Source organism: Strix uralensis, chromosome Z (genome assembly GCF_047716275.1).
Source record: "Strix uralensis isolate ZFMK-TIS-50842 chromosome Z, bStrUra1, whole genome shotgun sequence".
NCBI classification, from domain to species: domain Eukaryota; kingdom Metazoa; phylum Chordata; class Aves; order Strigiformes; family Strigidae; genus Strix; species Strix uralensis.
Window position 1 is genome coordinate 13089965 of NC_134012.1, and position 25168 is coordinate 13115132.

Consider the following 25168-nt stretch of genomic DNA (forward strand, 5'->3'; position numbering starts at 1 on the left):
ACCAGGAACAAACATGCAGTGCTTTTTGGTTTGTTTTGGTGTGCCCAGTTAAATTCTTCTCTAGCCAGAGGAGATTTTGGGTCAATATGTAATTAAAGAGTTTATTGAGATGCAGAGAAGAAGGGCTGGCTTCTACAAACAGTGTCGACTGGATATTTATCATGTTAATTTTAAGGTGTTACTTGTTCTGTGCAAGTTCCATTTGTATCAGCAAGGACATCCTTTGATCTGTTAAAGATCGTTAGAGCTGTGATATGTTTATTCTGTTGCTTAATCTCCAAAGGGGATGGAAAGATGACAGCTGTGCATTTGTAGTGTGAGCCTGTGAGAGTGCCATTTCTCAAATAATGTGGGACACACAGTCACTGAAATACGCTGTTCTTCAGTCTTCTAATTTTATAACAGGACTTCCAATACTTGCTTGTTCAACCCAAGTGTGTCAATGCTGAATTTATTAGTTTAAAGTATACTTCAGAATCTTTTGATGGAGGAAAGTGTTAGACCTGGGTCATTGCATTGCACTGAATGCATTACAAATGGGCATTTACTGTGCTTTTATGGCTAGATGAAAGATCGTAGCCAAGTATTTCGTAAATGAATTCATTCTGATAAATCAGATTCCCTTTGATCATTTTTACCTGGGGTAATTTGTAGTTGTAAGGACTGTAGTAATTCAGCAGATGATTATAAAACATAAAAATCCTACTTCTTTTATTTAAAAACTTTATTTTCTTCTATCAGATATGTAACTCTATTTCAATAGAAGCTCATAACTGTAATTGGAAAGACTAGTATAACTCTTTTGAAGTGTTCATGTTTCATGGCTTCTATGTCCTCCTCTGCCTATAAGATAAGAAATTTTTGCCTTTATGCTCTTTACATATAGAGAGGGATGGACAGAGATCTATAAAGAGCATAAAGGCAAAAATTATTATTTTAGAGGCGATATCAGCCTTCCAGATCATAGTTCTCAAGAGCTTTATAAAAGCAGTCAAGCATCATTCCTGTCCCGTCTCTCCCAAGTTTAGAAGAGCATAAAGGGTGAGTAACTGTCCAAGCCTGCTGGTTCCACTGTTGATTCATTTTCTGACTTACAGACACACATGGGAGATGTAAAATGCTTAACATCAGTGATCAAACATCTCTGGCTGTGATAATACAGTTATTTATACCATGTAAACTGTTGCTGCTCCTTGGTGCTTAGCTAATTGGAAGCTGTGAAAACATTTGGGGGGAGGAAGGATTTTGGGTTTGGGGGTGCGGGTTGAGAACTGTGTATGATTCAGTCTCCCTATTCCTTTTTTGGTATTATGAAGGTGTGAAATTGGGTGCTGTGAACTATGAATTGAGGTAACCTTGAGATGGAGTGGAAGACCAGATGTGTAAATCATGAAGGATTAATGGCTGTATGGGTTGAAGAGGTCTGCATGTGTGGAAGTGGGTTGGTTGCAATGTGAGATATAGGAATGAAAGTAGTTTGCAATGAGGCCCTGCTGTTAGACGGGTACTTAGGCAGGATGTTGATTTGGGGCTTATAGAGAAACTTGGCTTTACCACAGTGATTTGATAACCTTTAACACCAGCTTTTGAGAAAGTTCATGGTGTTCTTCCTTTTGGATCACTGCATTACTGTTGACAATATACCCTTTCCAGCACAGTACTTTGAATCAATAGATGGAAACTTTACTTTTTAAATACGGTTTTGTGTATCACTTATCAAGACTTTGTAAACTGCACTCTGGGATTTGCTGTAGCAATAGCTTGTTTTGAAAATGTTGCCTGGCATTGCTGAGAACACAGGCTAGTTATATGTCCTGAGGGAAATCTCCAAGAAAGGTCCAAGTGCCTTAAGGCTTGTTGAGGGAATTGCAATGGAGAAACAGAAATGTTAAAGACAGAATCTGTCCTGGAATTTCAGAAAGTACAAGTGTGATAGCTGGTGTAGGAAGAGCACCTTTAAGAAGATAACACTGTGCTGCACTGCAGTACAAAATTCAGTACTGGAGCAACCCCTCTTGAGCTATTGCAGTAATGTTTCAGCTATTTTTTTGAAATACTGCATATTTAGATAACACAGTGTGCTACAGGCATTGTTACAAGACTACTGCAAAGCACTGCTATTTTTAGTACCCTTCCACTGCTATTTTAGTACCCTAATGCAGTAGAAATCTGCTAAAATGCACTGGAATGTGATGTACCTATTTCTACATTAACAGGAGATACTCTGTGTGTGGGTTACAGGGCTTTTTTAGTCATATCTGAAATAGCTTCATTTTGACTTTGAGGATACGCCCAGTTCATTACCTGTGCCTTGGACGAACACTAGGGGACTGAAGCTGATGCATGTTAGAGGTTTGCATTTGATTACATGAAGCTAATTAGCTGATGAAATCTGTTTGTTTGAACTATTTCTTTGTGGGGGGGGGTGGAGAGGAGGCAATTTAAAATGTTTGGGAGCAAGAAAGTGCTTTTATTTAGTCTAAATCAAGAGAAAATTGAGTTAATCTAAACTCTGCAGTCCTTACTCAGCTTACGACTGCAATGAGAGTTTTGCCAGCATAGAGAAGATGGGAACTGTAAGGTTGGGTTCTGCTGACACGGTGTTAGGCAGAGTACCGTGGTGCCATACTGGACCTCCTGGTCAGCACGTCTTGTTCCAGGTCCAAGACATGCTGGGACTGCTGGAAGGACAGACTATGCAAGTGTAGGGGTAAAAGGAAAAATAAACAGTATTATCTTCCATTTTGTTCCTGGTGTTTGGAGCTCTCTTAGTCAACTTGTTCTCTGCATCCAAACCTTCCCTTTTATTCCTTGAAGCTTTCCAATAACCAGCCAGTACTAAAAAAACCCAAACCAAACCAAACCACAACTGTCCTTAGAAGTTGAAAAAGTAGAATTCTGTAACTGGTTCTCCAGTGTTCCTTCTCCATGTTCTAGGATCATCACATTTTTTCATCAGATCTGGAGAGCAGGAACTGAGTCACTTACAGTATTACAAACAAAATAGATTGACTATTTGTGAATAAAATATTTGATGGACATAGGATTTGAAGCTCACTGCAACTCTGCAATTTTGAATATATAATTATGGAAACAGAGAGGAGAAACCCTGATGCTCAAATAAATGTAAGAGTAAGAAACATCCTTACAGCAAACGGCATCAAAGCAATGATATAATGAGTTTATGAGTACACACACCACCCTTTTTGGAATTGCAGACTCCTCAATCATTCCAATGGAGATACGGCCTATATATGGTGAATTTAAGTATACTGCAGTAGCTTTTCTTTTCTTATTTACATTTCCAAAATCCCAGGGGTCTTCTGACTGAGGTTGAAGGAACATTGAAATAGGGTGAATATAATCATGTAAGACTAGATTGTGTTTTAAGTGATTATGGAGCTAGGGCTTTTCTCAGCATTCACAAAATCTCTTATGTTAGTAGTGGAAATATTTTATATTTTCCTAGTGGGATCTTTACTAGCAATGTTAATTTTCATTGAGCCATTCTATTACATGTACATTTTTCCTTACCTTTTCCAGAAATGCTCTATAGCATTGGAAGGACATTTGTATGACCCAGCATAACCAGAACTAACAAATTAGAACTTCAATGTGACTATACACTCTTGCTTTTTTAGCAGTGAGGTACTAACCCATGTGGTGTTGAGAATCTACAATACAGTCTGTGCCTAGATAGATTGTTGATGTATGTTGTATGGGCATTGGCAATTACAACTGGCTTGGCACAGCCATGATAATTAAAAATTACAGAAAGACGGGGAGCCTCATTTCCAGAAGTGAGCATGTAGCACTTGAATATAACACACAGAAGTCACAGTGGCCATGTTCATTTCAAGATAGGTGTAACCCACCAAAGCCATCCAGATACTGAACACACAGCCACAGATGTCATACCAAAAGGGAATTCCTAGGCCTTACGGATCCTAACTCTGGTGATACCCAGTAACCATACTGTCACAGAAAAGTGATTTACAATTCTGCTGACTATGCCAATTTGTCGTGGATGAGTGTTTTAGATCACTCAAAGAATCATTGTCAAAAAGTATCAGCAAAAGTGATTGTAGCATGGTGTTTTAAAAGTGTAACTTAACAAGCTTGTATGGCAAGGTTCACTCTATTACTTACTACATAAAAGAAACATACAAAGGAATATTGCATTATAATTGAGCTAGAATGATTTACACTGAGAACGGAGATGCAAAAGAGTAAGGGAGACCCTGCTGTTGAGTCACCAGGTACAGAGTGGATCCACTTGCTTTCTAAACTCCTGATGGAGTTTAGGTGCAACAAAGTCCAACCTTAGTCTCAGACTTTTTCAATGGTTTATGCTTAATTGAAGGGATACAAACAGTAAGAAAAATCTCCTGTTGAGACACAAGGTTCAGAATGGCCTCCCTTGCTTTCTAATTTCTCAGAGAGGAGTCTAGGTGCAGCTGGATCCAGACTTAGTACCAGACTTGGTCAATGGTTTATGTGTAATGGAATTAGACACATGGATTTCATTAGTATTAATTCAGCATACTATCAGTCACTTACCAAGGATGTGGTGTGAATAAAGGGTCTCTCCACCTTGGTAAGGAAGAATCTCTTAGTCTCAGTTAAGGAATCTCAAACCTTGAGAGTCATCCCTGCTCAGGAGTAGAGTCGCATGGTGTGCAGTCTAGTTGCTGTCCAGGGAGAACTTGAATTGGACTCTTCCAATGATTTATCATTGGCAAAAGGTCTCGCTGCCTCAAGGAGCAACCTTGAGAGGTATCGCATCTCAAGGGGAGATCACTGCCATGCAACCACACTGCCTAGCAGGGAGAGACCACTTAGGCTCTCATATTTACGGGATAAAATGGTTGGCTCGTAGTCAAATTGCATACAATGAAAAAGGTATGCATGAGATGCCTTGTACCCACAACTTTCTTTGTTCCTTGATAAATGAGTCTTGGAAAAGTCACCCGCTATTCATGCATTAATTGCATGATCAGTGTTCCAAGCTCACATGCACTGATTCTCACTGTGACACTGCTCCTTTGTGGGTTTTCTAGAGGAGTTCTTAGCCCGGCTATGGCTCAGGCCTTCACCTCCTCTGGAGCCTGTACCAAACTACTGCTAGTTTGGTTAAGGGGATTGAACACATTTACCACACATACACTTGAAATGAATGCCACAATAGTTATTTAATTGTAACTCACAAGACGGGTGAAGGTTGCTGAGAGCTGAGTACCTTGTCTTGAACCACTACCAGCAAAATTCAACAGTAGCAGTTACTGTTTGGGAAAGAGAATACTCATATGAGCTTTATGGTTCTGCTACCAGTTTCCATACTAGTTATCTTATCAAAAACTGGCTGCAACCTACAATTTTTCAGTTAAAGTAGCATGCCTACTACTCTCCAGCCTGACTAGACCCCAGTGTCTCCAATAAGGACCTGAACCCATTTCATCACACGTTCCCTGGCAGTGCTGGCTGTTGCTGTGCCTATCATTCCTCAGGATTTTCCTTTGCTCTGCCTGTGTCTACCACTTCAACAAATCCAGATTATTTTCTTAGTTAGTTTATTTCTGCCCAGGGAAGTGGCTGAGACAGCATCCCAGGAGTATTTAAGAGACATGTAGATATGGCACTTAGGGACATGGTTTAATGGTGGACTTGGCAGTGCTAGGTTTGCGATTGGACTTCATGATCTTAAAGGTCTTTTCCAACCTAAATGATTCTGTGATTCTATTCTATAATTCTATGAAGCTCTGAAGGGGTTTCTGAGGATGGACAATGTGAATGACCGTCTCTAGCACAGCAGGTTGTTTTCAGTTTTATTAAACTGGTGCTTCTGCTGTAGAAATAAAATAGATATGGGGACAAGATTATTCCCCCTCATTGGCATGGAGTGATTTGTCTTAGAAGCAGTCTTCTGTAAATAGTGCTCAGAAGTGACTGATGTAAGCTGTCCCGAGTTTTATTACCCACGTTCATAGAGATCCCATCAATGCAATACCATGATGCAGACACACAGTGCCATTGAGAGAGAGAAAAAGGCAAACCAAGAGCCTGTGACACAGAGTCAAGAGCTCTGAGACAAGTATCTTCTGTAAGTAGAGGGCTTTAATAAAGTGCTTCATTATTTTACAATTTTTGTAGCTGGGGGTTGACTCAGATTGACAGGATGCCCCTGTGCTCTCTGCTTTCAGGAGGACCCTGCTCAAGTGTGGATGCCATTGTGCCATAAAGGTGAGTTTTAAGGTTGCCAGAGAACCCCAAACGCTTGGGTTTTTAGGGAATCTATAGATATTCTGTAACTATTATTATTGCTTTTGATAGTTAATACAGAGTGAAAAAAATCCTCTGGAATATTGTGGTTGCTCTAATCTTCTGTTCCAGGCTGTGTAGCTGTTTATCTTGTCTCTGAAATACCATGATAATTTTCAGCACTGTCTAGCTACTGCCATGTAGTCTGACCTTAGGTTAAAAAAAAGTGTAAAACCCCCCTATCCCCCATACTACATTAAAGTATGCAAGAAAAAACATCTACTCTGGATACCAGAAAATATAGGTACATACTAACTTTGCTCTGTGCATGTTTTTAGAGGCTATATTAGAGACTGAATATTACATTCCTTACTCTGTGAATACAAAATGCTAAAACACTGTAACCCTGCAGTACAACATCCCATAATACCCCATGCTATAAATCACTATGCTTATGTGCCTCCAGGCCTACAGTTAAGTGTCTAAGCTTTTATAATGTCTAAATTCTCACTAATGCTAACAGTGGTCATCTAGAGCTATGCTGACTGAGAAAGGAAAAATTTAAAAAATATTAAAAAATTTCTTGGCTTTTATGGTCCTGAGCCTTCATATTTGCAATCTCACTCTTGAAATAACACATAGTGAAACTAAGAATACTGAAGCTAAGAACACTACTGAATCCACTTGAACAGTACTTTAGCACATGAAGTATCTCACACATTTATTAGTAGAGGTAGGCTTCTGCAGTCGTTACACATCTGTATATGCACACACCTTTTTAAACTGCCTGAAGAGGTCAGGCAGTAGAACTAGATGATCACTGTAGGTCTCTTCCAACTGAACTAAAAATCCCCATAAAAGATCCAAACAAGAAAAAAAAACCCACAAAAACCTAATTGTCCCTAATCTGAAGATCTGAGCACTATGTATCTCCTAGTCCTGTGTCCATGAGTAGGTACATAATTCCAGCAAAGCCTCCTTTTTGGCTGGATGAAACTGTTCAGCAAGTGTACTCTTCTATTTCTCTCCACATAAAAGGCTCTTTCTTTGTTCTCAAAGGATACATCATGATGGGATGAGTTCTTCATTTATATCTAATCCCCATACCAGGATTTTTCATGTATCTCTCTCATTCTCCCAAATATACAATTTACAGCCATTATACAAATATTTACAGCAATTATGCAAAGTATTGCTCTAATGAGATCAATTAAGAATTACATATACTGTGAGCTTTATAACTGAAAGTGGAATACATCCATCCCTTCTATTTGAGGCAAATAGGTCCATGTGTACTTCTAGGGAAATTCTCCTGGCCTGATAAATGGATTTTCTTTAGCAAGATGTCAGGCAACGGCTAATATGGAGGCAATACTCACCAGGTCAAAAGCCCGAACTGTCTTTTGAGTTTCATGTATGAAGGCAGCTTCATATGCTGAAACTGCTCACAAGCCATTGGTTTAATTCTACTTATTTACTTTACACTTTATACATAACATAATAATATATACTGGTTTGGTAGATGCAGAGTAAGAAAAAATGAATTCAGTGTTTAAAGGGATAAGTAACTTATTGAAGGTACCAACTGCACCAGGAAAATAAATCACTCTGACCAGAAATGAAAGAAATATTATAGGTAAGGCACATGGATATTTCTTGTATTTGGGAAATGGAAAAATTAGGCTGTGTTCACATGACTACTTGATAATGATTGTGTATCATTTGAGGACTTTATTGTCCATAACAGCTTTCCATTTCAGTCCCTCTACTAGATATTGCAAGTAGCAACAGCTCCACTAATAGCAGGATCGATTTGAGTTCTCCTAAATTCAAATCAGACAAACTCATCTGATTGAAATTAAAAAGAAAGAGATCTAAAAGACTGCTCAAACCTTTGAGGTGGTCTGGGGAGTGCTCCAGTTACCCCTTCTTTCAATGAGCAGAGTAACAAGTGCGAGTGGTAATGGGTACATTGCTTTGTGGCAAAACAGTGCATTTTAAGTGCTAAGATAAAACAGTGCAAGCCCCACAGTGAAATACAGTTTGGTTCCTGCCAGTTCTAACAGGCATAGAGAGATATAAATGAAGAGATGGTGAATATGAATAAGGAAAGTGAATAAACCAGGTTTTGTTATGGGTCCTCACTAAATCAGTCAGGTGGGGGATATGCAATTTCTTCGAGCTTTTTTGTAATCATGGCTATTCTATAACTCATACTGCCTAATATGCATGAAAATATTTGTGTGAATGTGAATCGTCCTTCATGTTTAATGAGAGAATTTTAAAAGATGTCCATCTAAGGAGCCTCCAGTGCTTACAGTACATTTGATTAATTTATTTCTCTGCAAAATAATTTTAATAAAATGCTCCGTAAACCAGAGATGACAACAATAAAATGGGTCTTCTACAATAACTGCCAACCATTAACGTCTACAAAATTCATGGGTGAGAAGCTGTTGTAATCTGGAAAACCAGTTCAGACTCCTTGCACCACGGAGATACATGATGGAGTCACACAGAGAACATATTAAGGAAGACCCTGTTATCCCCTATATTCCAATGACTCTTCCTCTATACAAGGTTTGGAGGGATAACTAACTGGACTATCTATTCAGCTCTTGGAGTCTGTTCAACAGATATCATCACTGAATGCAGTGTGAAATTGTACCTGCAAGTACATCTCATAACAGAACATGAATGGATTTCTATGTGTAGACAAATGTAGTTGAGAAGGCTGAGGGGAGACCTCATCACTCTCTACAGCTACCTGAAAGGACATTGTAGAGAGGTTGGTGCTGGTCTCTTCTCACAGGTGATTAGTGACGGAACAAGGGGGAATGGCTTTAAACTGCATCAGGGGAGGTTCAGACTGGACATTAGGAAAAAATTTTTCACAGAAAGAGTGGTCAGACAGTGGAATAGGCTGCCCAGGGAGGTGGTGGAGTCACCATCCCTGGATGTGTTTAAGGGTCGTTTAGATGAGATGCTGGGGGATATGGTGTAGGGGAGAACTTTGTAGAGTAGGGCTGATGGCTGGACTCGATGATCCCAAGGGTCTTTTCCAGCCTGAGTGATTCTATGATTCTAAGAAATAGCCTTAATTTAATGCAAGTAAAAACTCCAGAACTAATAATGATACTTACTATCATCTTCATTTACACAGCACTATTCATCTACAAAGAATAAAGGTGTAAAGATCTAAGATGTAAAGCACTTAATAATGCTTTACATGGATACATCATTTTCTATTCCTAAATTCAAGGCTTTTCACTCCTTTATTTGGTCAGCTTCAACTAGCTTCTTTGGAGTCGTAGACACTTTTGCTGAAATTTTTACTGAAGAACTTATCAGATCTGAAAATCAAGTCTTAAACTGGTCACAGTTTAACTCTCCTGATGACAAGAACAACATCTGCTCAGAGTGGAAGCCTTGAAATAGCTTCCTGAGTGCCCTGGAACTAAGCACCTAGCAAGACATACCTTACTGGAAGGTTTTTCATACAGTTCCCTGAAAGTTTGGCCTGTGTGAAGACAGTAGGACTTTCCACAGAATGACTGTGATGAAATAGCTAATCTAATTATATAATCAATCTATTTTATCAAGGAAGCTTATTGAAGGAGAGACTAACTATTGTCACAAGCTCACTGTCCTACATTGTCCTAAAGGCTCCATTCAAGCATCAGAGGTTTTGGAAGTTGATTTTTATGGTATGTGAAATTATGAAGATACTTCAGTTCAAATTGACTTGTCCCATCAAAGTTGGTCCAGATGGCAAAAATACTACCTGACTTTGTTTGAGGTAGTCTTGGGGAGCAAACAAAACCTGATGCTCAGTTTGTGCTGGCTTACTGCTTAGCTCCATTTCCAGACAAGGATGAGAAGCTCTTGCAGGCAGCTTCACTGTCAGGCTCATCAGGGCTTTCTGGCTGAACTCCATGCTGGTGTAGTCACTCAAGAGTGGTACTGTAATGGAAATGATTCCTTCTTCTTCACTTGTAACTGCTTCTTCAGGGATTTCTTCATGCCTCAGGCTTATGTCTATGTTATTGATAGGTTCTTCTGACTGGCAAGTGTCACATTTGCTGTCTTCTCCACCATCTGTAAAGAGGTCCAGCTTCAAAGTAGCCTTTGACTCATGCTCTATGACATAAAGGCTGATGGTATCATTGTCTGACAGGGCCTGAAGCAGTGACCTTGAAACAGGTTTCCAATTAGTCTTCAAGACAAAACAAGGAGAAAGAATAATTTTAGTATCCTATTTTTGCAAAGTGCAATTGGCAATTTGCTGAAATAAATAACGAAAGAATAAAGCTAGGAGACAGGCAGCCTGGTCCTGCCTATATTATATGCTAACTAATCCATTTTATCTCATCTTAATTGGTTTTAGAAACATGAATGAAAATACTTATTTCCCTAATTGAGAGGACCATCTTCTCCTCTCCCATAGTATTTAAGCAAAGTTTTTCTTGCTTTTATGTGTGCCTGGGACAAAATGTAGTGGTGATAAAATGTAGGCTTCGCAATGTGCTGTTCTGAGACCCACAGCTTTCAAAAAGTTAACAAATGTGTTTCTATAAAAAGGCAGCAGCTTGAATTGAACAGCATCCAAATAGGCTTTAGCTATCAGCTGCTGCAAGAGGTTTGTTATTCAACTTAATGTCATGTTGTGATCTAAGTATACCTTAAGTTACAAGTTTTTGCAAATTCTACATTATTAAATGGAGAACAGTTTGTAACACCCAGCACCCTTCTTTTCCACTTAGATTGTTCTGCTGGGTTTGCAGTCAGGCTGATATGTTCTTTGGTTTAGCTTTTTTTTTTCCCCTCCTCAGTTGCTCTACATTTGTTTGAACTGTTATGGCTCTTTTGCATGAAAAAAATACATGTGAATTGCTTTTTATTTTCTTTCTTCTTACAATTTCTGTTCTGACTTGGAAATGTGTATGCTGTTCTTTGAAACCTTGGCAATCCAAGAGTTTCAGAAAACACCATATACATGGCCTCCATCATGAGACTCCTGAGGAATTAGGCCATGATATGTTACTTCGCATTTTGAGTAACTTGTACTTAGTAATCAGTTCCAGCTGGTGAAAACTGACTAGATATAAAAACTGAATTTCTCTCTTTAGACTCCATCTCCTCCCATTCAACTTTGCTTTGTTCTTTTAACAACCATACCTTTAAATACACTCTACAATGTTCTCAAAAAAGTCTGAGAACCTTTATTAAATTAAAAAGTGTATACAGCCTCTGCCTAAACAACAACCCTCCCCCATCCTATATTTCTAGTATTACCCTAGATTCCCAACTGCTGGTATTAGACATTTACTAGGGTGAAGTGTGAAAAGACTAAAAACTAGCATTACTGATTAACTGGTAGGAAAGATCTCCCTTATGTATTTTTTCACATCATAAGAAGAGTACTTGCCATATCTTGGAGTACGCTACTGTTTCTTGGACTTGGTACACTGGGCCAGCATGATATTTTCAGCCTGTAAAGAAATATTCTAAATTTATCATTAGGTTAAATGACTGACATCTCCTATGCATTTAAATTAACTACCATTTATACAAAACATTTTATTGACCATCAAAACAAGACATTCTACAATGACTATTAAGCATAATGCCAATTAAAAACTGAAGACCAAACTTGGTAGTCTACACTGAAATGCTGAGTTAGTGACGATTAACATCTTTGTTTAAGGACAAAGGAGTTGTGACAGGAGCTGGTAATGTTGTCTCTATATGTTTAATCATTGTATATTCCTAAATCACTATCATTTCCACAAAACCTCCATCTTCCTTGAGGACTCCTGGACATATAGGATGAAGTTTGTTTTAGTAAGTATTTGTTCCTGGCTTCAACTTAGAAGTTTATTTTCCCTCAAACAAAGAGCAAGCTATTGCTGGTTTTAGCTTCTGTGCAAGGACAATGGTGGCCTGGAAAGGGCTCTCTCTGGGACCAGAAACCAGAATGGGAGGACAACACAGCTTCTGCTCTTGCCTGATTATTTGAATTTGGCTCTGTCTGGGAGCTATTACATACAGTATCTCATGTTTCACCTGACATGAACCTAAATACACCTTTATTAAAAACTTACACCAGCTGCTTCTGCTGTAGAGGAAGGGGTTTATAAGGTAGAGCTGAGTTTGCCAATTGAGCTGTTCAAATGAGTTTCAGCTGGCTGTTTGTCCACAGACCTCTCATCTATGCCCTTTTTTTCAGGTTTTTTCCTTGCATCTAGGGGCTCAGAAACAACAAACCTGGCAACAAGCTGCTGTGCTCTCCAGCCTCTCTGGGCCACCCCCACCACGGGCACCACCTCGGGCATTGTCCTCCCTGGCCCTTCTGGAGAGGACAGGCTGTAATGGTGCCCTGAGCACCACTCCCACCACTCTGGGATGCTGGTACTGGCCCTAGGCTAGCAGGCGCCAGCTGTCATTTCCCTACAGAGGGGCGGCAGTGGGGTGGGATGGAAATTTCAAAATGAGTTTCTGCTGAGCTGACTGATCCCACTGGTCTCAGTCACCCCTGCTGCTCATCACTGGCTCCCATGGGAATGGAGGGACACCATCTCTCAGCATTTTTGAGCTGATCATCTCTCTGTCAGCAGCTGCCCTCAGAGCACCCCTCTGTGAGGTTTTGGCAATGACTCACCTCCGTAGGAAAAAAGCTCAACACAGCTGTGAGAGACGGTGGGAGGCTATGTAGCCCATGACCCTGCCTTTGTGTTGGCTTCAGTGTTGTCTGGTTTTCAAACCAAATCTAGACTTCATTAGCTGTAAGGTATTTTATCTCTGTTTAGACTGTGTTTTGAGGTGAAGTCTGAGGCTGTAGAGTTATTGGATCTCCTTCCTGATCTTATGAAGATGGGTGTTTGGCTGGCAAGAGTGCCTTTTTTACAAATCAAGCAGGGAATTGAAATGAGAGGATTGTTGGGACCCTTCATCTCAGGTGCAGGTGTTCAATACTACTACATATTTAATTGCTATTCTGTAGTGCTGCACTGGGCTTTTGCGTGCTGTTTTTTTAGTTTTCCAAAAATTCTTTCCTAATTAGCCCAGACAATGAAGCATGATCTTATGTTTAACCAACGAAGGTTGCTCTAGGTCAAAACTTCTGTGTAGGTCTTACAAATTCTTGTCAAAAAGGCTGGATCAGATACAGAGCAACTTATAGTAAAATCTGAAAAGGAAACTGCACAGGAGACTTAATGTGACATGTGGTCTGTTTCCCAACAGCAAGAGCAGGCATTTAGCCTGATGCATAAGCTGAAGTGAGCTATGTCATGTCGTACAGCTTTCAAGCCATGGGTTGTACCGTTAGTCTGTTCTGTCCTTCAGTAGCTGTGCTTTCAGCTTCTGAGGCTAGTGCTTTGTAAAAAGCAGAAAAAGGGAGGGTAGTGTTCCAGGACATCAAAATAGTAATATAAATGGTTGTATGCAACTAGGTTATCAGAAAATTAATATTAGAACCTGTTATTCTGCAGGTAATTTTTCTTTTAGTGATAGTGTATGCCCCCAATATTGCACCTCAGATTAATTTAAGGGGCGTGTACTTTGTTACCGCAGAGAACAATCTCTCCTAAAACAAGAAGACCTCACCCATATCTTACAGGTGCCCTTGCTATTCTCTCTCCTTTCCACTCATCCATCCATTACACCCTCTCATTATGTGCTTATGTGCATAATTTATACAGTTAACATCCAAATATGCTTGCAGGAAACTGCTTAGATTGCAACATCAGTTTCTGTATGCTACTGAAATTTATTTTTGTGTTTCAATAGAAGAGACATGATTATCAGTTGGGAATAAAAGAGCAAAATAATCAAATGCATGCTTTTTCCATATATATAACCTATTTTCCACTAAGAGAAATTGTCCTATCTCTTTTCAAGGGTGTTTAAGACAGCCGGTTGTCACATAACTGTAGCAAAAGATTATAGATTTCTTACAAACAATTTTAATAAGCTTATCATGGTTTGTAATTGCTCTATGTAAATGAGTGGGGTAGCTTTTGTGTTGTGTGCTTTATGAGTTGTGTTGCTTTTAATGACAAAAAAGGCCCAGTGCTATAAAACTCAGGGTTAAGCACAGCCTGCTAACTTCAGCCAATATTCCATTCTTACCTTTTAAGCACCAGAGAACAAGTGAGAGGTGCAAATACCAGAATGAACATCATGCTGAAGCAAAGGCCAGTCACAAAACCTTCAAATTCTCCTTTATCTGATAGGAAACAAAGAGATTGAATCAGATTTATGATATCAAGTATAGAAAGGTTATGTTGCCTCCACAAGACAAATATTTCAAACAGAAGTGAAGTCAAATTTACACATGTTCTGGGATTCCTGTAAATGAAATCTAGTTAAAACAAGACTGGGATTTCTGGGGGGTCTAAAGCTTTCAGGTTTGTATTTTTAAGATATCTGGATATAGGTGCTGAATTCTTAAATCTACCATCCAAAGATAAACACTTTAGAATAAAAGAAGTATTCCTACTCCCCGTGCTACTATGTGAGCTCTGGCTTGTTTAACGGGTCAGGACCCTGATGCAGGTCTGACTTCATAAGAAATTATTTGAAAGTGGCTTTTAATCTATTTCAGGTTTTGCTAGTAGGATTTCGGGGTTTTTTTAATGAGATTGCACGCAGTCCTGATAAGAATAATATGGTTTGTGGTTTTGGTAGGTGCCATACTTCACTGGTTAGTGAACATTTGGACAATTTTATCTGCAGTCAGCCATTTGTTAACCCTTGCTGTGAACCTGCATCTCCTGTTGCCTATGTTAATACCTGCTCAAGATACTTAGCACCACGACCCTGAAGGAGATAAAGTGCTTGAAAGGTTAATGAAGGTTGATAAAGTGCTCAGGCAGTGAGAGCAGTGCTGCTACCACAGGAACCATAGCAGTCTGTGATGTGAAGAGTGGGTCGAGGTTGAGGTGTTCTTTACAGATAGCTATATCAAAAGTTTCAAAATAGCACCAGGAAAGTGTGGTCAGTACATGACTGTGTTGCTGATACTGACAAACCATATTTGCAAAAAGGCCGCTTGCTTTTTCCTTTCCTACCCACTCACCAACAAAAATATTTTTTAAAATCAGCTACTTAAATTTGCTTAAAAAAAGGTATTTGAAAATCTGTAAATTGTTTTGTTGCTGAAAAAGGTTTTTATGACAAAGAAATCTGAAGTTCTTCTAATGGATTAAGTAACCTGTGAGATGTTGGGGAGGGGGGAAATAGTAAATGTAATGTTTAAATTCAGTGTAATTACCTGAAATGTTTTGTTAAATTAACTCTGCATTTTTGTTATTTCCCTCAAAAATTGAATCCTATCCAAATATATGTTCAGTAGGATGCATGGAATAAAGTTCTGCAGAAAAGCTCCAGTGGAGACACTTTAATTTCTTGTGTTGACAGGGGAAAGGATTTCAGTGGGGTGGAGGAGGGTGTGGAAACCCTGTTGATTTTGAGGAAGATTTTAAATTTCTTTCCTTTTTCTTTCTGCTTCACACTTTTCAATATTCAGTTTTTTGTGTTTATACCTCCTTCACTTAACACAAAAAAGTTGTAGTGGGGAGAAACCATTTGCATACTTCTGCCTCTGAATTTCACAGGTTACTTTTCCTGTGGCTGACATCTTAGCCTGTTCTTTGCTTTTTTTTATTTTAGAAAGCTTCAATTGAGTGAAGCTGTGGTCAAACCAAAAAAGGGTCTACTGCAGTGTTAGATTTGGTTTAACTAATAAGGTGTTAAAAATGTTTGAGACACCATGTTGCCAACCCTTTATGATTACAATATATGAGACTTTATAAATGTAACTGTGTTGATCTTAGTCTATCCAGGCACCTTTGAAAAAAGGCAACTTTTGCCAGCTGTTACATAAAATGTACTTAAATTATTAGAAAACAAAGGATACTTTGATTAGCTGTCACTCACAGTAGGAGCAATTGAAAGAGACTTTTTTTACAGTTAATGGATCAGGAGTCTAACTGGAAACCAGCTTTACATGCCAAGAGTAAAGACTACTGAGCTTAACCAGTCAAAGGTAGAAAACTGTTGAAATCTATGACAGGAATTAGCAATAAAGAAAGATATGTGCATATAGTTAGCATAAAAAGGACAGAAAATGTTTCAGAGATGAGGAACCCTAGCTAAGTCTTCTCTGCATGCTAGGTAATGAAATGCAGGCAGAGTTGTTCAGTGATGCATCTCTAACAAAGGAAAAATTTTGTGTGTTTGCTATCTGTAACTAAGGATTAAATAATAAATCTTGTGCATGAGCACTTTGTTACTCCTTGAAAGGCAGGAAAGGGTAGATAATAATCTCATATATAGTACATAAAGCAAGGATTGATGCTGGTTAACACAGATGCATAGAACTTCTACAGTACCGTATTTTGGAGTGCTGAAAGGTTCTGAAAGAGTCAGAGGTCCTTCGCCAGCATTAGTGAATCCTGAAATCTGCACACAGTAGATGGTTTTTTCCTTCAGTCCAGTAAGAAGGTAACTTGTCGTAGAAGAATTGAGAGTGACAGCTGAAATGCGAGAAGAGTTGGGGAAGGACACGATTAGACAAACTCTGATGTCTGAATCTGTATCAGTGTAGCTGACTGGAGAAAAGGCAAAATCTCTGTGCCCTAATCCACACCTGGAGGAAGCCACACTGTGCAGGTGTTCTTTGGATGGCTACAAGTTTTTTCCAAAATACTTAACGTACATTTTAAGTCCAGAGGTAAAAAGCATGAGTTTTTAACACACCAAGGATGTTTAGGTGGTGAGTCCAGAAGGCTACGTATACTGTGTGACAGGAAAATACACCTGACACACTGAACAGTGGTTTTCATGTTGTCTGTAACAGCTGACATGAGGACTAGACTCTATTACATGGTTTACCCTCACTACAGTAGTCAGTAGTTATTCACCTCGATTAATACCAGTGCTAGTACTCATCATTCAGTAATGCATAGTCCAGAAAAAGGGCTGTGCATTCTGCTTCACGTACTTTGTAGGGCTTTCATCTCAACCTTTCTTTTCTGATGGTGCAGTGACTTTTCCCCTGGCCAGAATAATGCATGCAGCAATGCTGTAGTATGCCTTTAACAGGGCAGAAATTACTTTTCAAGTTTGCCACTGTGAATTTAAGATCTTCATAGAAGTGGAAATGGTGCTGCAGCCTACAGGCTTCCTTCCCCCAAATTCTCCAGTAATATTATTCTTCCTGCCTGGAAAACATGGCAATCAGGTGTTGTGTCACTGTTGTATTGACTGGTTAGGGCAGAGGAAAAAAAAAATATATTAAGTTCAGTTTTGGACACTCCCCTTCTGTCTCCTCTTGCCTTTCTGATAGGTATTTGGGGTGGAATAGAGCCTCCTGAAAGAAGACAATGCCAAACATCCTGCTAATGATGTGTCCTTGAAGCTTTTGTTACTTTTTATGGTCCTGTAAAGGCATAGGCCAACATAAATTAGAGAACCCTTGCTATTCTTTGTCAGGTTTTAGGTGCTATTTGTCTTCCATAGTATGTATTTAATTTTATTTGAAGGTCAGTATGTGCAAAGTTAATGTATTATTGTTTATCACAAGAAGACTTTCCATTGCAGACCAGAATAAAAATGTTTACCAAAGAAGTATGGGGATTCTTTTTGAAAACTCGAGTGGTTTGAGCTCACGACTATTAAAATTATTTCAGTGTGTAGAAGTTTCATCCTTTGCAGTAAATGACAACAACTATCAATTTAAGAAAATATTTCTAAAAATGGAATTAATAATAGTGTCTTTGAAATAGGTAATAAATACAAACTGCATTCCCTGCTAATTGAATTAAAAAAAGAACTATATAATTTCTTAAGTCCTGTAGGAAGGCTCAGAGTCAGACTTGGCTGAGTTGCAATGCAACACAAAAGTATTGTGACTGAACAATATATACTGAGAGTGTACATCTTCCTTTCAGTGTTACTAGAGAATTCTGCAGTAGTCTTAGAACTGTAAGCTTTAAGGAAATAATTTCTTAATCAACATTTAATTTGAGATACTGTCTAGAAAATTCTGGGTATTCATAGGACCATCTAGAGCATTAAACGTCTAACCAGGAGCTGACCTTTGAGAGTGCTCAATTCCCACAGAAATCTAAGTAACTAAGTAGCTTGCTGCAACAGCACTTCATGGGCTGTTGGAGCTTTTCTGTCATGGCTCTGAGCTGCTGCTTTGTTCTCAGCAAGGTGACTTACCCAGAGACTTCTTCCCTGATGAATCTGTGTAGCTGAGCCTGTACCCCTGGAGAAAGCCCAAACGGTCTTCAGCAGCTATTTCGGTCCACTTCACGAGTGCAGAATGCTTTGTGACATTCAGAATTGTCACATTAGCAGGACCTGTCCTAGGAACTTAAAAATCAGACAATAATTTAAGTTCTGCATCAAATTTGCAATAGACATACAAGACTGAAACCTAGCTTCTTCCTAGAGAGCTCCTTGCCTGATTCTAGCTGTCATAAATATAAAGGGTGGAAGAGAAAGGAGAAATCCCACAGAGTAAAAAACCCTAATCTTAAGCAATACCAAAGTAGGCAGAAATTGTGACTGTCTCATTACAAACACTTTTACTCCAATAGCCACAGCTGTACTCATTTCAACTTGCAATATACCGAATTGGGACTGGAAAATCTGACTTTGACCACAGTTAAATTTGAGTTCGGAGTAGTAATTCTGAGACCCTCTTTCTGTTATTTTGGTAATGTCATGTGTAATAATAATATTTCTGTGGACCTGTCAGTAAGGAACAACATTCAGGTTATTCATTGCCACTGCATAACTGCTAGGACCAAAGGCAATGCTGACTGGAGAATGCTAAGTCACCTGGAAAAGAAACTGTGTGTAGGATTCCTGTTACTGCTGCAGATAGGAAACGAGAAGAAATACAAGGGATGAGGTTATATAAAGGGGAGGAATACCTCCTTCAACTGAGTAAAAGTGGGTCACTCCAAAAGTCTTTTCATGTCTTGTGAAACTTTCACACTGACACACATCAGATGCATGTATCATTATTTTGTACAACTTATATGGCTGACAATTGTCTGGAAAACAAATAAAGGTACATCAGGGTTTACTGAAAAGTTATAAATGATAAAGAAGGGGAGGAGAGACAACAACTTCATAGCTTTTCTGTATAGTTCTTACTTTCTGAGACTCAAAGCACAGTACAAGTTTACAGTGCTTTACACTCAGTATAAAATATATGCATCCTTCTTCATTGCCTCTAGATGCTTAATACAAGCTATTTCAAAAGCAGAACAAGACATAACACAGGTTTGCTTTTAAAAGATGCCTGATCACTTATACTCTCCCTCTGGAAGGCTTGAGCTGCTAAAGGAGAAGTAGGGAACTAAAATGGTTGTAGACATCTTAGTTCAAGGACAGATACTTCTCCCTCAGCTAGTATATTTAAAAACAAGCAAAACAACTAGATGTTGCAGAAGGACCAAGGAAAAGAATGTATTCATTTATAGAACCCTAAAGCTAAATGTTCTCTAATGTACATAAAAGCCAGTCCTGAATGGCCTTTGCAGGAGTCACCCATATGATTTTAATCAAGATTTTTGATGACCGTCCCATAAAGTGATCCCTGGCTGCTGCTCATCATGCCTAGCTTGGTAAGCAGAATACTGGAGTTGAGAATTTAGGCTTTGATGAGGACAGCCATTGGGATTAAAAAAATAATCTAAGGAGGATTGTAACAGAGCAGTTTATATTTAAAGTTAAGTTTACCTAGGGACAAGAGAAAATTTTTTTTTAAGAGCCAGTAGTATGTAGGTCTGCCTAGAATGTGGGCAAGGAGAGACATCATTCTAGTAACTGCAACTTTGCTGCATTTCTTGCCCAAACGTGACCAGAATAATCCTACCAAAAGCTCTGTGTTTTATCTGCCTTGGTGTGGCTAAAAATTAGATGATGTTTCGGTGCTGGACAAAGGTGAGAGTTGCACTTATCTGGATCTTCAGTTTGCTCTTAAAAACAGGATGAAACTGCTACCTTCCCCAACCAAAAATAACCAATAAATGAAATGATGTCTCCATAAGTAGATGTGGTGGTTGTTGTTACCTAGCGTGAAATTTCCAGTAGCTGTAGTTACTATTTTCATGTGCATATCCTCTTTACCAGAGCCCCAGTCAACCACAAAACATTTTGGATTGTATTCTGGAGTCCAGGTGACAACTGCATTAGTTCCCTGGTGTTTGACATGGATTTGGCCAGGCAAGTCTGTGAACAAATATACCATTAGAGATCAATAAACAGAAAAGCAGTTTTCTCCTCCCTTGCTTGCTTTCTCTCTTTTGCATTTTTTCAAAGCTTATTCATTAACTAGTTATCATTGCTGGTGACCAGTATATAGTAAGGTTTATACTAGTATGTCAATGAAGGAAACTTAGCATCTAGTGCTTTGCAATGTCTTTGGGAGCTCCATTGTTAATTGCTGTTCATGACCTTTAATTTCCCACAGTTGGAAAAGGGGAAATGGCTGTCCCAATCCTCAAGAAGAGGAAGCCTGATGTTGCTAAATAACATCCTATGAGATGCTATTAACTGCTATACATAGAGCAACTGTGAGATATTGCTTACCTCGGGGAGGGGAAGGGGCTAATTATGGATTCATAGAATCGTCATAGAATGATTTGGGTTGGAAGGGACCTTGAAGATCATCTAGTTCCAACCCCCTGCCATGGGCAGGGACACCTTCCACTAGACCAGGTTGCTCAAAGCCCCGTCCAACCTGGCCTTGAACACTTCCAGGGAGGGGGCACCCACTACTTCTCTGGGCAACCTCTTCCAGTCCAGTGTCTCACCACCTTCACAGAAAAGAACTTATTCCTAATAGCTAATCTAAATCTAACCTCTTTCAGTTTAAAACCATGACTCCTTGTCCTATCACTACACTCCCTGATAAAGAGTCCCTCCCCATCTTTCCTGTAGACGCCCTTCTTTAAGTACTGGAAGGCTGCTGTAAGGTCTCCCCAGAGCCTTCCCTTCTCCAGGCTCAACAACCCCAACTCTCTCAGCCTGTCCTCACAGGAGAGGTGCTACAGCCCTCTGATCAGTTTTGTGGCCTTCCTCTGGGCCTGTTTGAGCAGGTTCATATTCTTCTTATGTTGGAGGCCCCAGAGCTGAACACAGTACTCCAGGTTGGGTCTCACAAGAGTGGAGTAGAGGGGCAGAATCACCTCCCTTGACCTGCTGGCCACACTTCTCTTGATGCAGCCCAGGATATAGTTGGCTTCCTGGGCTGTGAGTGCACATTGTTGGCACCCAACAGTGAAGTCCTTCTCCACAGGGCTGCTCTCAATCCACTCATTGCCCAGCCTGTATTTGTGCTTGGGATTGCCCTGACCCATGTGCAGGTCCTTGCACTTGGCCTTGTTGAACTTCATGAGGTTTGCACAGGCCCACCTCTCCAGCCTGTCCAGGTCCCTCTGGATGCCATCCCTTCCCTCCAGCGTGTCGACCGCACCACACAGCTTGGTGTGATCAGCAAACTTGCTGAGGGTACACTCGATCCCACTGTTCGTCTCCAACAAAGATGTTGAACAGCTCCAGTCCTGATAACGATCTCTGAGGAATGCCACTCATTTATAGCTATATAATTTCATATTTCATATACTTTGAATTTTCTGCAAGGATCTTAAACAGTTTGACATTTTTAGAGAGAGATTAACAAACTGAGAAAGGCCTTCTGACTCAAACTAAGGGGGGAGAAAAGCAACATGTCATTTTGTGTTAAGAAGTGGATCTTGTGACAGACAGACAAAATTCTCCACTTCCTCTCTTGTCTCAAAGCCAATATAATAAAGTCAAAGTAAAGAAAATGGCTGTACTATCTGAGGAAAAGTTGTGCATGCTGACAAGGAATTTATCTTGGGAATGCACTTAACACAAGTACCTTCCAAGTAATTCATGATAGATACAGAGAACCTGCATAGAAGTACAACCAAATCTGAAACACATGTCTGGAGAGAGCCATGAAGAACAGGCTGAGAGATGCAGTAAACAAGTAGCTGTCACTCAAAATATGGCCTGAGGTGGTAGTATATATTTCATCAGAACAGAGGTAAAGCAGTCAAATGTAAGAGCAAAACCAAGTTGTTAAGTCTTTGCAGGGCAAAGGAGAACAGAATGAGGGGTGTGCATTAGCAAATCCTGGAAAACCAATTAGTTGCAGCTGTCTGGCAATCAACGAGGGTACTTGCACACTTGTTTACTTGTGCATGCTATAGTTTAATTAAAAAAAATCTTACTTTGGAAGAGAGAGGTTTTTCTTATACTGTAATAATTATACCCCAAGATTATAACAAATGAAACAAGCTTTATTATAAGAAAAATGTTGTTAAATAGTTTTATTGTTTAAATGGAGAAACTGTGTATTTAGGCATCACAAAAGCTTACATCTTCATTGGAATACGACATGTACATCTTATCTATTCCTCCTCCTGTGTGCCAGTAGGGGTAATACTGAAATAGAGGACAGTAGCAGGTCTCTTAATAGTTACTTAGCCCCAAAACCTTAGATTTGCACATAATTCTGTGAATTATGAATACTATGTACCTTATGTGAAATGTTAGATTTCACATAATTCTGTTTAAACTGCTGGCATATACTTAGCTTTAAGTACTCTCCAAAAGCCCTTTTGATAGGTAGATCTAGCACACAATTATTTCTCTAGATTGAGAAAACAAGAAGTGCTAAATGGAATCTTAAATTGCTTAGTCTGTTAGTTACCTTCTATTGCAATCCTTTGTTAAGAAACAATACTGACTCACTATGCAAAAATATCAGCCTAACAAATATTCAAGAGAACGCTTAACCCTACCCCGAAGACTGTCAAAAGGTAGCCTAGAGATTGCTCATAAAACTTCTCGACTGCTCTAATGAATGAATGGTAAGTACCTGTTGCAGAGAAGTCTGGGACAATGTAGATGGCTTGTGGAGATTCTCCTGCTTTGTTATAGGCAGAAATATTAACCCTATAATAAGCCATGGAGACATTTAGAAGAACTTTTCTATCCTTTAGAAAGATGCGATCTGGTGAATTCCTGCAACTGTTGGGTATTCTTTCCACATTAACATAATATCCAAGGATGTTCTCACTTTGTGTTACCTAATAAGAGAAAAAAGATTATTATTCTATAAATGTTATTATGTCCTGTGCAGAAAATCAAGAGGAATTAAATTGTATAAACAAAATGTCACCTTTAATGATGGGGATAAAATTTTAATTAGGTTGTTAGGAATCAATGAAGCAAAGCATTTCCTTAAAATTAAGAGAATGCTTAAACTGAGAGGATTTAAGCACAGGATTAAGTGTTTTGCTTAACTGAGATCTTAGTTATGTGTATCCAATTAGTAATAACAGCAGTGAAGCAGCTGTAACGTGCTCTACATTTCACTGGAACATACCCCTCATAATTAGGAACTTGAAAGTTAACGAGAGGTGTTTAATTGCAATTTATGCCTCTGGGAATCTTCATCTTCTAAGCTCTGTTAGGCATCTGGTCTCTTTGAGGATAAACACTAGTAATTATACTACAACTTTGGAACATGTTATATTTCCATTGATGCATATTTTTAGGTGGTGATGGTTCACTCATTATTTTAGCATACTAATCTTCATGAGAGACTGGAAAATGAGTGCCCAGAAATGGAAATTGCTGCAATCTAGATAGAAACTGAACTCAATACACAAAGGCCTGTAAATTCTGCAAGGTTTACTTCTGATATCAAGCTTTTTCTTGGCACTTAGTAAATAGTGTGAGGATACGACAAAGCTGGGAGATTGGGTTACCTTAATGAAATAATTGGATACTTTTGGAGTAACATAGAGAGGACGACATTCAGTAATTTAAAAGGCAGAGAGAGGCACATGTGTTGAGAGGAATCTCTGGTAAAGCTGGAAGCTCTTAAAATGGAAACAGATGTTTTTCCCAGGATAGGAAGGGAAGAATTGGTGCTATTATTTGAAGCTCTGGTAAAGCTGCTGGGGGAATAGTGTTATGGTTCTTTTACCAGGCTTTGAAACTGGAAAAGGCTTCTGTGCAGGAAAAATAATTCCTAAGATATGTGAAATATGAGGTCTATAGCACAAGAAGAAACTAGCAGAATTTAGTTTTCTTAGCTTAGCAAAATGAGAGACTAGAAAAGGCTAGCACTGTTCTATCTTGTGCAGTCCTGCAGGAGGACTGTGTTATTCGCAGCCATGAAAGCCATCCATGTTGCCTGGTTGGGTGTTGAGAGCTGAAGCCAGCTTTCTTGTGACTGTTGATCCAAACCATGTAGAGGCTACTGAACGTTAGCAAAAGCAGAGGAGTTATGGCTGGCCTCTAACATCTTTAAGCTGTTTTCTTTGTTTCAGGTCAGCCCACACAAGTATGGCAGCAGAGCCTTTTTTTTTTTTTTTTCCTCTACATTTAACATGTTAATTATTGAGTGCACTCCTTCTCTTTGTCCCTTCAATATTTGTTGAAGCCATCTGGACTTGAACCTTACTTTGTCTAAGACTAGTGTGTTACCCTGAATGAAGGTCCTAGCCCTGATACTATATTTAATATTACTTTTTTTTAAAAAAAAAAACCTAAAGCATTTAGATGGAGAATAATTTCTTCTCTTAGCTTAACATTTAAATTAGCATGTATGGTCTATTGCTTTATCACAAAATGAATCATTTACTGTGCAGCTTTGCCTTCTTCTCAGAAGATAAGGGAAAAAGGGGATCTCTCATTCTTGTCAGGAGATGAGGTGTCTGTTTCCTCTGTTGTCTTTTCTTTCCCTTAACAAAAATGCATGTGCAATGCATGGTAACTACAAAACTTTCCACATCTTCTGATATTTCAAAACTCTGACAGTCTCTGTCCTTTCTGCCAG

General features: G+C 39.1%; 1 protein-coding gene across 1 annotated transcript in view; it reads right to left on the reverse strand.

Annotated features, from left to right (window-relative positions):
• Nucleotides 1-9252: 9252 nt before the first annotated feature.
• LOC141937723 (interleukin-6 receptor subunit beta-like) overlaps nucleotides 9253-25168 on the reverse strand; it is a 31884-nt gene continuing 15968 nt past the window's right edge. The window contains exons 9-16 of the mRNA XM_074855810.1: nucleotides 23198-23408; nucleotides 20359-20517; nucleotides 19212-19334; nucleotides 18493-18645; nucleotides 16656-16799; nucleotides 14392-14488; nucleotides 11687-11750; nucleotides 9253-10474 (exon numbers count right to left, since the gene is read on the reverse strand). Of these exons, the coding sequence (XP_074711911.1) occupies nucleotides 9989-10474; nucleotides 11687-11750; nucleotides 14392-14488; nucleotides 16656-16799; nucleotides 18493-18645; nucleotides 19212-19334; nucleotides 20359-20517; nucleotides 23198-23408 (1437 nt within the window). The 3' untranslated portion in view covers nucleotides 9253-9988. The remainder of the gene's footprint in view (nucleotides 10475-11686; nucleotides 11751-14391; nucleotides 14489-16655; nucleotides 16800-18492; nucleotides 18646-19211; nucleotides 19335-20358; nucleotides 20518-23197; nucleotides 23409-25168) is intronic.